The sequence below is a fragment of the Crinia signifera genome, chromosome 9, assembly GCF_055691185.1.
Source record: "Crinia signifera chromosome 9, ASM5569118v1, whole genome shotgun sequence".
Taxonomy (NCBI): domain Eukaryota; kingdom Metazoa; phylum Chordata; class Amphibia; order Anura; family Myobatrachidae; genus Crinia; species Crinia signifera.
In genome coordinates, this window is record NC_139225.1 from 133744360 (window position 1) to 133755895 (window position 11536).

An 11536-nucleotide genomic window follows, 5' to 3' on the forward strand; every position below is an offset into this window, starting at 1 on the left:
AAAGAAATAAATAGGGTCAGACAAATGGTAGATGGGGGGGGGGGGGGAGCACGACAAACTTATAGCAGATGCGCAATAATTCTGAAAGCCTTCTATGGGAACATGCCTGGTTTATTTAAGAAGTCTCCCTTAAATATTTCTTCATGTTGCACCAATGTGCCTCATTGTGGGGTGAATGTATGAAGCTTGGAGAAGTGGTACTTTATCTATCCCCATAAAGAACGTTATGGGCAAGGTGATAACGCACCAGCCAATCAGCTCCATTATGTAAATTGACAGTTACGAGCCGATTGGCTGGTGCATTGTCCCATACAGCGGACAGAGGCCTCTCCCACATGTGTGTTATATAACGTGTGGTCCTGACATCGCTCCTCTCTCCTCGGAGCTGGATACTCACTCTGCATGACTCAACTGGAAGGGGGTGAACTTCAGCTCCAAGTTTAAGCAGCTCTCTACGGGGATAAAAAGCAGACTGTTACTGGCCGCTGTAAATGTATCACCGTTGTGCAGGCTTTAGTAGAAGATACCAACTTTATCATCACTAAATTGTATGACGCCTATATACAACCCATTCATACATTACAACAGAGTATATAATATACAAGGGTGGTTCAATAAGTAACAGGGGGGGGGGGGGGGCTGGAGGCTGTCATTAACTAGGACATTCCTTGTTCAGACATGCTGGAAAAGTGAGGGGGTCGTTAAATGACGCACGGGAGTGCGCATTGTTAGCGAAGGGAGTGTACACACTAGGAAATATTGTGCACAATATCACTCAGAAAGCCCTAGTCTGTATGGGGCTTTACACTTTGCATCATATCAGAAGTATTAAGCCAGGAGGAGGAGAAAATGCAGCAGTCAATAAGCTCCTAAATGTCAAGTTACAGGCTGTGTTTGGAAAATTACATTTGCTGGTTATATGGTGTATTATCGCCTTCCATTTATCTCTTCTCCAGGCATAATACATCTGCCCCACAGTTTCCCCAACATCGGTTGTAATGTAGCCCATACACTTATGAGATATTGTATACAATCCTTCGATTTTGACCACGTGTTCGACAAATTATTGTATGTCCATTTTATGTACCATGCGACCTGATGAGTGGGCCGGCCGGTCGAAATACGATAGATATTATTTGCTGCACATAATATTTACTGAATTGCATGAGCAATCACATGTGATTTTTAACCACATATGATCACTCGCAATGCGATCTTCAGGAGCGCTGGTGCGGGCGTCTCTGCAGCGGAGCGGGCAGCAGGAGGGCTGGCGTGTATCGGTAGTCAGCGGCGGGCGGCAGAATTAGAAAAAAACACTGGGCGGCCTTCTGATTGGCTGAGAGACCTCTCTCTCAGCCAATCAGCAGGCGCCTGAATGTGAGTCCTCTGATTGGCTGAGAGTTCCCTCAGGCAATCATAGGGATGCCCAGTGTTTTTAAATGTTTTTTTCAAATTCTGCCACCCTCCAGCCGCCCGCTCCACTACACTGAAACTCACCGCCAGCCCTCTACCAGCCCCCAATGTGGCATAGCAGGTGGCATGCGAGCGGATGCGATGCGACATCACACTACGATATCGCATCCATCGCACAAGCGTATGGGCAGGAGACATTGTCTGACTGGAGCACTATGACATCCGTTTGTTCCCCTTGAGTAAAAGCGGTTTGTGCCGCCTTTACTCATGGAGAGAAAGGTAGTGTATGTGCCGCCTTTACTCATGGAGAGAACGGTAGTGTATGTGCCGCCTTTACTCATGGAGAGAAAGGTAGTGTATGTGCCGCCTTTATTACTCATGGAGAGAAAGGTAGTGTATGTGCCGCCTTTATTACTCATGGAGAGAAAGGTAGTGTATGTGCCGCCTTTACTCATGGAGAGAACGGTAGTGTATGTTCCGCCTTTACTCATGGAGAGAAAGGTAGTGTATGTGCCGCCTTTACTCATGGAGAGAACGGTAGTGTATGTGCCGCCTTTACTCATGGAGAGAACGGTAGTGTATGTGCCGCCTTTACTCATGGAGAGAACGGTAGTGTATGTGCCGCCTTTACTCATGGAGAGAACGGTAGTGTATGTGCCGCCTTTACTCATGGAGAGAACGGTAGTGTATGTGCCGCCTTCACTCATGGAGAGAACGGTAGTGTATGTGCCGCCTTCACTCATGGAGAGAACGGTAGTGTATGTGCCGCCTTCACTCATGGAGAGAACGGTAGTGTATGTGCCGCCTTCACTCAAGGAGAGAACGGTAGTGTATGTGCCGCCTTCACTCATGGAGAGAACGGTAGTGTATGTGCCGCCTTCACTCATGGAGAGAACGGTAGTGTATGTGCCGCCTTCACTCATGGAGAGAACGGTAGTGTATGTGCCGCCTTTACTCATGGAGATAACGGTAGTGTATGTGCCGCCTTTACTCATGGAGAGAACGGTAGTGTATGTGCCGCCTTTACTCATGGAGAGAACGGTAGTGTATGTGCCGCCTTTACTCATGGAGAGAACGGTAGTGTATGTGCCGCCTTTACTCATGGAGAGAACGGTAGTGTATGTGCCGCCTTTACTCATGGAGAGAACGGTAGTGTATGTGCCGCCTTTACTCATGGAGAGAACGGTAGTGTATGTGCCGCCTTCACTCATGGAGAGAACGGTAGTGTATGTGCCGCCTTCACTCATGGAGAGAATGGTAGTGTATGTGCCGCCTTCACTCAAGGAGAGAACGGTAGTGTATGTCCTTTACTCATGGAGAGAACGGTAGTGTATGTGCCGCCTTCACTCATGGAGAGAACGGTAGTGTATGTCCTTTACTCATGGAGAGAACGGTAGTGTATGTGCCGCCTTCACTCATGGAGAGAACGGTAGTGTATGTGCCGCCTTCACTCATGGAGAGAACGGTAGTGTATGTGCCGCCTTCACTCATGGAGAGAACGGTAGTGTATGTGCCGCCTTTACTCATGGAGAGAACGGTAGTGTATGTGCCGCCTTCACTCATGGAGAGAATGGTAGTGTATGTGCCGCCTTCACTCAAGGAGAGAACGGTAGTGTATGTCCTTTACTCATGGAGAGAACGGTAGTGTATGTGCCGCCTTCACTCATGGAGAGAACGGTAGTGTATGTGCCGCCTTCACTCATGGAGAGAACGGTAGTGTATGTGCCGCCTTCACTCATGGAGAGAACGGTAGTGTATGTGCCGCCTTTACTCAAGGAGAGAACGGTAGTGTATGTGCCGCCTTCACTCATGGAGAGAACGGTAGTGTATGTGCCGCCTTCACTCATGGAAAGAACGGTAGTGTATGTGCCGCCTTTACTCAAGGAGAGAACGGTAGTGTATGTGCCGCCTTTACTCATGGAGAGAACGGTAGTCGGAATGCCAACTTACACAGACTATTTTCCTCCGTTGGGGTCCACGACCCCCATAGAGGGAGAATGGAATAGGTGGGTTCCTGACAGTCGGGATTCTGTTGTCAGAGACTACCATTGGAATCCCGACTGCCGGTGAGTCATCCGGCACCCGATGGATTGTGTCTTGGTTATTCAGGCCCTTTAGTTGCAGCATCTTGAGAGGAGCAGGGACAAGGGCACTGGTGAAATTAGACCATGAGCCCAACAAGGTTTTAAAATACATCTTGAGACACAAGCATGTGTGCTGGGAAGAGACCATTTGTTGGGAGGTGTCCAAACTACTGGGCATTCCGGTTGCGGCATGGTGGAGGCGGGCACAGCAGATTGCACTGGTGAACAGGACAGTATACTGGGCATGCTCAGTCCTCCAGCTGCAGTACAAGTGGTGAGAATGAACGGCACTGTTGGGGCAGAGTGGTCCCAGTTATGGAACCCCATTGTAGGGCGAATATATAATCTCCTCAAATGGTCATTAATTAAGAAGAGACCACCTGCCATAGCCTCTGCTTTAATCTGTTGCCCCTCCCCACTTGACTGCCAAGGTCACAGATCTTGACTGCCCAGGTCATGCCCCCCCCCCCCCCCCCCACCCCCCACCCTTCCCATTTTTTCACACAATGGACATCCTCAGAACAGATTTAGCAAGCTGCGCCAATTCTCTCTTCAAATAAAGGTAGTTTATGGAGAGAATGGTAGTGTATGTGCCGCCTTCACTCAAGGAGAGAACGGTAGTGTATGTCCTTTACTCATGGAGAGAACGGTAGTGTATGTGCCGCCTTCACTCATGGAGAGAACGGTAGTGTATGTGCCGCCTTCACTCATGGAGAGAACGGTAGTGTATGTGCCGCCTTTACTCAAGGAGAGAACGGTAGTGTATGTGCCGCCTTCACTCATGGAGAGAACGGTAGTGTATGTGCCGCCTTCACTCATGGAGAGAACGGTAGTGTATGTGCCGCCTTCACTCATGGAGAGAACGGTAGTGTATGTGCCGCCTTTACTCAAGGAGAGAACGGTAGTGTATGTGCCGCCTTTACTCATGGAGAGAACGGTAGTGTATGTGCCGCCTTTACTCATGGAGAGAACGGTAGTGTATGTGCTCTCTTTACTCAAGGAGAGAACGGTAGTGTATGTGCCGCCTTTACTCATGGAGAGAATGGTAGTGTATGTGCCGCCTTTACTCATGGAGAGAACGGTAGTGAATGTGCCGCCTTTACTCATGGAGAGAGTGGTAGTGTATGTGCCGCCTTTACTCAAGGAGAGAACGGTAGTGTATGTGCTGTCTTTACTCAAGGAGAGAACGGTAGTGTATGTGCCGCCTTTACTCATGGAGAGAACGGTAGTGTATGTGCTGTCTTTACTCAAGGAGAGAACGGTAGTGTATGTGCCGCCTTTACTCAAGGAGAGAACGGTAGTGTATGTGCCGCCTTCACTCATGGAGAGAACGGTAGTGTATGTGTCGCCTTTACTCATGGAGTGAACCGTAGTTTATAAGCCAGAGGCGCTTTAACCATTTGAGTGCCAAGTAAATTTGTCAAATTTGGTATGAAAATTGCCAACCAAACATTTTTATTCATCAAAATGGCCTGTTATGTTACCTAATATAGAAAGTATAATCTTTTTTTCATTTGAATTAATATAACAAATGTGAGCGACGATAGCATTTTAAGCCAACATTTTGCTTATTTGTCACAAGGATGTTGGCACTAATTTTTTTGACCATCTCTCACAGATATATTGGCACTCAAAGGGTTAAGAGAGGAGGAGGCCCGTGTGCAGCCGTCCCCGTTCGGGTCCCATCCTCTCTTCCGACCGCCACCACAGGGCCGCACTAGTGCACACTGAACACTAGAGGGCTCAGACTCCACTGGGCATAGGCAGAACTCCAAAAAAAGGCGCCGCAGTCTTCATCATGGGAGTCCGGTGGGGTATTAACTAGTGGGTGCAATAGAACCAGTCATTCGCAGCAAACAGAATATAGGTTTTTTTGTGTACCCAAGACCAGTCTATATTGCGACTAAATGCCGGTGTGGAGCTTACGGGCAATAGAATCCAGGTTATATTCGGATCCAGGCTCATAGTCGCAGTATATATTTAGGAAAGGGCTTGCTTTGTCCCCGGAATCCTAAAGTAGAAAGAAAGGAAAATATAAATAAATCACATGTTAATAGTCAGCCCACCCGGCCTCACCCCACTATAGGAGAACACAGGAAGAGGCCATGCATTCTGCAGGCTGACACCAAGTACGTACTTAGCATCTGACCGCACCTTAATAAACGTTATTCCGACTACCAGCCCGCGCTTCGGAGGCGACTTGCTGAAGGAATCGATAGAGACGATCTCAGCGTCCACTAGAAGGTAAAACAAAATACAGCTTAATTAGGTACAGATAGATTTGCCACTGAATTATCATGGTTTGTAAAGCACACCATCGGTGTGCACGGTAGGCCGTCTCCGGTTGACGGATCTACAATGTCTAAAGACAGTGGACCGCCTCTAGATGGACAGTAACAGAAGATAGAGGCCAACGTTAGGGGGACGGGAGCGTGGCCGACGGTCACATGGTCGACATGAGTTTTTCATGTTTTTTTTGGTGCTGAATGTCACAGGTCGACTTTACTATCCAAGTTGACATACTGTACAGTGAGAATATAATAGTGTGCCGAGTGTAGCAAGGCACCATGCCCAAAGCAGGCGAGGGCAGCGGGCACATGGACCCCTGTGACATTTGGCAAAATAAACGTGAAAAACTCATGTCGACCACGCTCCCATCACTCTAACGCTGGTGTCTAACATCCGTTACTGTTCATCTAGAGGCGGTCTACTGTCTTTAGACAGCTTCTTAAAATGTTTAAATGTCTGATTTTTTTTTAAATTAACATTGGATAGATGATAGTAAAAAGCAATACTACCGTGTGGCTTAGTTCTAATAGCAGCACCAACTGCCACTGAGACGCTTGGTAACAGAACATGGATTTTCTAATAGCTAAATCATGCCTCTACAGGTGTTTGACCCTTACTGAGTAATTTTCAACCAACTTTAAGAGTCTCCTCTAGCTTTCAAGCGTTCCCTGAAAACTCACCGCTCCAGGCAAGCTTATCATATTCCAGAAACCCCACACAACCTCCAGTAGCATTCATATCTAACTGCATCCCATCAGAACTGTCTCGCAATCTGATGGGACTGCCATGCTATGGGATCTGACACTGCTCCTAGCATCCCCTCATCGTCACTACATACACATCCATCTCTGTACTCCTGTCCCCCTTCCCCCTCGCACCTATCCGACCAGCTAACGGTTACTGTTACACTGTTACAAGGTTAGTTTCTGGCTCACCAGTGGCCTTGTCCTTGATCTCAATGCGCTGCATCTACAGGGCCGGAATAACCATGAAACAATCCAGGTGCCGGATGACTCACCAACAGTCGGATTTCGATGGTAGTTTCTCCGACATCAGAATACCGACTATCAGGAGCCAGACAGTCGGAATGCCAACTTACACAGACTATTTTCCTCCGTTGGGGTCCACGACCCCCATAGAGGGAGAATGGAATAGGTGGGTTCCTGACAGTCGGGATTCTGTTGTCAGAGACTACCATTGGAATCCCGACTGCCGGGGAGTCATTCGGCACCCGATGGATTGTGTCTTGGTTATTCAGGCACTTTAGTTGCAGCATCTTGAGAGGAGCAGGGACAAGGGCACTGGTGAAATTAGACCATAAGCCCAACAAGGTTTTAAAATACATCTTGAGACACAAGCATGTGTGCTGGGAAGAGACCATTTGTTGTCCAAACTACTGGGCATTCCGGTTGCGGCATGGTGGAGGCGGGCACAGCAGACTGCACTGGTGAACAGGACAGTATACTGGGCATTCTCAGTCCTCCAGCTGCAGTACAAGTGGTGAGAATGAACGGCACTGTTGGGGCAGAGTGGTCCCAGTTATGGAACCCCATTGTAGGGCATATATATAATCTCCTCAAATGGTCATTAATTAAGAAGAGACCACCTGCCATAGCCTCTGCTTTAATCTGTTGCCCCTCCCCACTTGACTGCCAAGGTCACAGATCTTGACTGCCCAGGTCATGCCCCCCCACCCTTCCCATTTTTTCACACAATGGACATCCTCAGAACAGATTTAGCAAGCTGCGCCAATTCTCTCTTCAAATAAAGGTAGTTTTTACACACCTGAACTGCCCACTAACCCATTCCCTCCCATCAACCCCAGCCATTTAGGCATCTAGGCCTCGTACATTTTTTGCTAAGGCTGCACCCTCTTCTCGCCTGTCTATTAAGCCCCACCCTTTCTTCACACCTGTCTACTAATTCCTTTACATAACCTGTCCTCGTACCTGTCCCCTGCTCACACCTATAGCATAAGGCCCCACCCCCTCCTCACACCTATAGCATAAGGCCACACCCCCTCCTCACACCTGTAATATGCTGTCTACACACCAGCCTGCCAACATAGCATCTCCCAGCATTCACAGCCATTCCCTTCTATGGCTATAGTACCTCCTACCTGCTCATTGCATGCCCTATAGTACCTCCTACCTGCTCATTGCATGCCCCCTCTACACAACAGCCTACCTCACCCTGATCCTTCCCAAAGCCACGCCCCATTGCCATCTCTGCGTTAAGCCACGCTCATTGCTGCACATGTTTCCTCAGTGGTCACGCCCACTCATGCTCAGTCACACATCTAACGTCACGCCCTCCCCCTGCACCTGGTATATAGGTGAACTGGAGCTCCCGGGCGCCGGCCCGCAGCTTGTCCCGCAGGTCCTGGTACTTGAAGCTGGTTACTTTACCCTTCAGGGTAGCGGCCAGGAGCTCGTGTCCGGCGCCTCCGGCGCAGGGTAAGACGGACAAGCCGTACACATTGCTCTGTGATGGGAAGCGGCTGAATGTATCTTCTGTGAAGGGACAACAGGCGCCAGACATTGCCGGAAGTGACGCCGCCGGCAGCCAGTTGCCAGCTAGTAAGATGGCCGACTGACACCTGCCCGTAGCTAATACGGCCGTCCTCCAAATACATTGCCACCAGGTGGCTGAGTGCCGCTATTGGTTGTAACTAGAATGAAGAGAACTAAGCATAAAAATATCAGGGTTCCAGACTTGCTAGCATTTTCCACCCTCAATATTCCCTTGTTTTACCTCCTTTTTTCCCCCTGCTATTTACAAATTATATGCAGTGACATATCTAAGGGAGCTTCACAAATCATTTCAGAAACCACTCAGAACATTTTGCATAGTTCTTGGGAATGTAGTCTACATGCAAATAGATAGAATGGTATCCACAATGTTAGCATGGGTGGTAGTAATATTCATTGAATGAGAAAGAGGGGAAAGGTGGAAAGAACCTGGTAGGGGAAAGCAATGAGGAGTTGATTACCAAGGGAAATAATATAAAGCCAGAAGAGAAAATGATCAAGAACAGACCATTAAGGAACTACAAAATGTAGAGTGAGAAAATGTAAAGCAGAGACAGAGAATGAGCAATTAGAGGTAGGACATTAGAGGACAAAACAGTTAGAGTGGAAGGTTTGAAGTAAGAGATGGTATTACACAGTATCCGACAGGTCAATGTGGATGAGTAGAGAGACATTACCCCTGGATTTAGTGGTGAGGACATTTCTGGTGACCTTGCTAAGGGGTAGTTTAAGTGAAGTGGAGACAGCTGAAACCATATTGAAGAGGATGAAAAATGGTATAGGAGGATAGGAATGAGGACACTGACTGAAAATACTTTCAAGGAGTATGGATAGACAATGTTATGGTGGTAGTAAGATACTTGGGGTCAATTAATGGTTTCCTGGGAATGGACAGGGTTGTGTTTGAAGGAGTTGGGAACCGAAACAGAGTAGATTAGAGGGACAGGCTGAATAGAAGTGCACCATGATATCAGGCTTCAGGAGGGAGGTGAAGGAAGTATAACAGGCCTGGTCAACCTGTGGCTCTCTAACTGTTGTGAAACTACACTTCCCAGCATGCCTTGACACAGCTTTTTCACAACAGCTGGAGAGGTTGGTCAGGCCTGAAGTAGATGAATAGAGGAGGATGAGAACATCCTACCTGGAGGTCGAGTAGAAGGCAGGCTAGTGACAGACATTTCTAAATTCTGGGCATTCAAAAATAATATAATAGGAAGCAGACCATGTACTGTACATGCAAACCAAAACTCCCCTTTGCCCCATTAGGAACCACTGAAACATTTTCCTTTCTGACCACGACTAGGCCACCAACACAAAACCTTGGTGAGATGTCCTTAAATACTGCCTGACAGTTTATTATGCAGCTACATCTGTTCTATTGCTCAGGCACCTAACTTGTTACGATCCAACAGCCAGGTCATAAGAAGCATCCACGAAGGTGTCCAACCTGCCTTACTCAGCACTGCCCCCAGTGGCAGTAAATTGAGATTGCAGGTTCCAGACACAACAATTAGTTTGTGACAAGCAGAAAGAATGGGTGTCTGGCCATGGCTGTTATCTTTATACAACCGGAGAACTACCTTTCTACACACAAGGCCTAGTTTGTGTTCATTCTCTTCTATAGCATTACATACCTCCCAACTGTCCCTTTTTTGTGGGAATGTCTAATTTTTTAGGACGTTCTCACGTCCCTCCTGGGGCCGGCAGTGTCCTGTGGTGGGGGGGGGGGGGGGCAGTTGGGAGTCCCCCCTGTCCTCAGTGAATAGACACAAGTGTCGACCTAATGCATGTAGACCTCTGGTGGGTCAACCCAAGAATATTGGTCATGCTGAAGCTATAGTAGGGGCCTCATCATGCCCATTATACAGTGGACCTTCATGGGGGGGGGGCCGCATGTAAGTATAGGAAAGGGGGCTAATCTGCTGCCATGATATGTAATCTCCACTGGCGAATCTAGAAATATACTAATGGATGGTTCCAGATTCAACTACTCTTGTAGTATGGATTTGCATGCCAAAAGGGGGCATGGCATCACACAAATAGGTGTGGCTTAACGGTGGCACTCCGGCAAGCCACTCCCCCATTTTTCTGCCGCTGTGAGGGCATGCCCAGTGCTCTGCGATTGTAGTATATTTGTGGCATTTTCATCAGGTCAAATATAAAATTAAAAAAACACGTGAATGCCTACTCCGGAAACGAGACACAGAACCGGGCCGGCTAGCGCAGATCAAATGACTTCACCATTAGGTGCGTTAAGCCTGTGCCACCATCCCTTCACAACTATACTATGGGTTTTAAGACAAGAATTGTGTAGAGCGCCAAAATAATTGATTACACTAAACTTAAATAAGCCTAAATAAATGAATACATTTGATCAATTGGGTATCACAAAGTAAAAATACATTTAATTGTCATATCGATTAAAAACATATTCTATGTAAATGCACATGAATTTATGACTAAAACTTCGTTAATGCACTTATGAGAGATCTGGCAAACAGTAAACCACTTGTCAAAAAATAAAGTTTGTATTGGATACTTAAGTGAGTCCCGCTTGTTCCAAGTACTGCTACCTTCTTGTTGGGATTTTGTGGTCCCCAAAGTGGGAATGGGGCAGGATGGGGCTGGGGGAATGGGGGTCCGGATTCAGCTTGTACTGGTAGGGGTCAGTTTATCCTGCTGGAGGCCTTGGTTTCAATTTCCACTGGTGGGCAAGATGTATATACCTCACTGCTCAGATAAGAGGCTCCAGGAATTAGCAGGTGTTGAGTCCCGATTTGTACATCCAGGTTAGGAATACTGGCAATTTGCTGAGTCCGTGGGGAACAAAATGGTAGCTGGTCCAAGGGGGTAATTGGCGGGTATCCAGAGTAGTGATTTCAGAGTTGCAGACAAGGGTTAACCCTTGTCTGCAACTCTGAAATCACTACTCTGGATAGACGCGTGGGCGGGCGGCGTCATCGTCATGACGTCCCCACCCAGTGTCTGTCACTGCCGGGCATCAGAGGGAACAGGCGGCCGGGCCCTCCTCCACGTAGCCGTGGAGGCCGGCGGCCATGTTTCTGTTACCGCATACATATGTGCCTACAGGAACATGGCCGCCGACAGTGGAGGAACAGGTAAGGCAGACGTGGACGCGGCTCGCAGCACTCCTGCGTGCTATCTCCTCGCGCGGGCCACATGACGAGGTCTGGCGGGCCGGCCCGCGGGCCTTGCGTT

The 11536-nt window shown here is 48.2% G+C and overlaps 1 protein-coding gene across 1 annotated transcript in view; it reads right to left on the reverse strand.

Moving 5' to 3' along the window:
• KPTN (kaptin, actin binding protein) overlaps nt 1-8376 on the reverse strand; it is a 29974-nt gene extending 21598 nt beyond the window's left edge. The window contains exons 1-4 of the mRNA XM_083159869.1: nt 8111-8376; nt 5652-5734; nt 5424-5508; nt 398-452 (exon numbers count right to left, since the gene is read on the reverse strand). Of these exons, the coding sequence (XP_083015995.1) occupies nt 398-452; nt 5424-5508; nt 5652-5734; nt 8111-8327 (440 nt within the window). The 5' untranslated portion in view covers nt 8328-8376. The remainder of the gene's footprint in view (nt 1-397; nt 453-5423; nt 5509-5651; nt 5735-8110) is intronic.
• Nucleotides 8377-11536: the final 3160 nt, after the last annotated feature.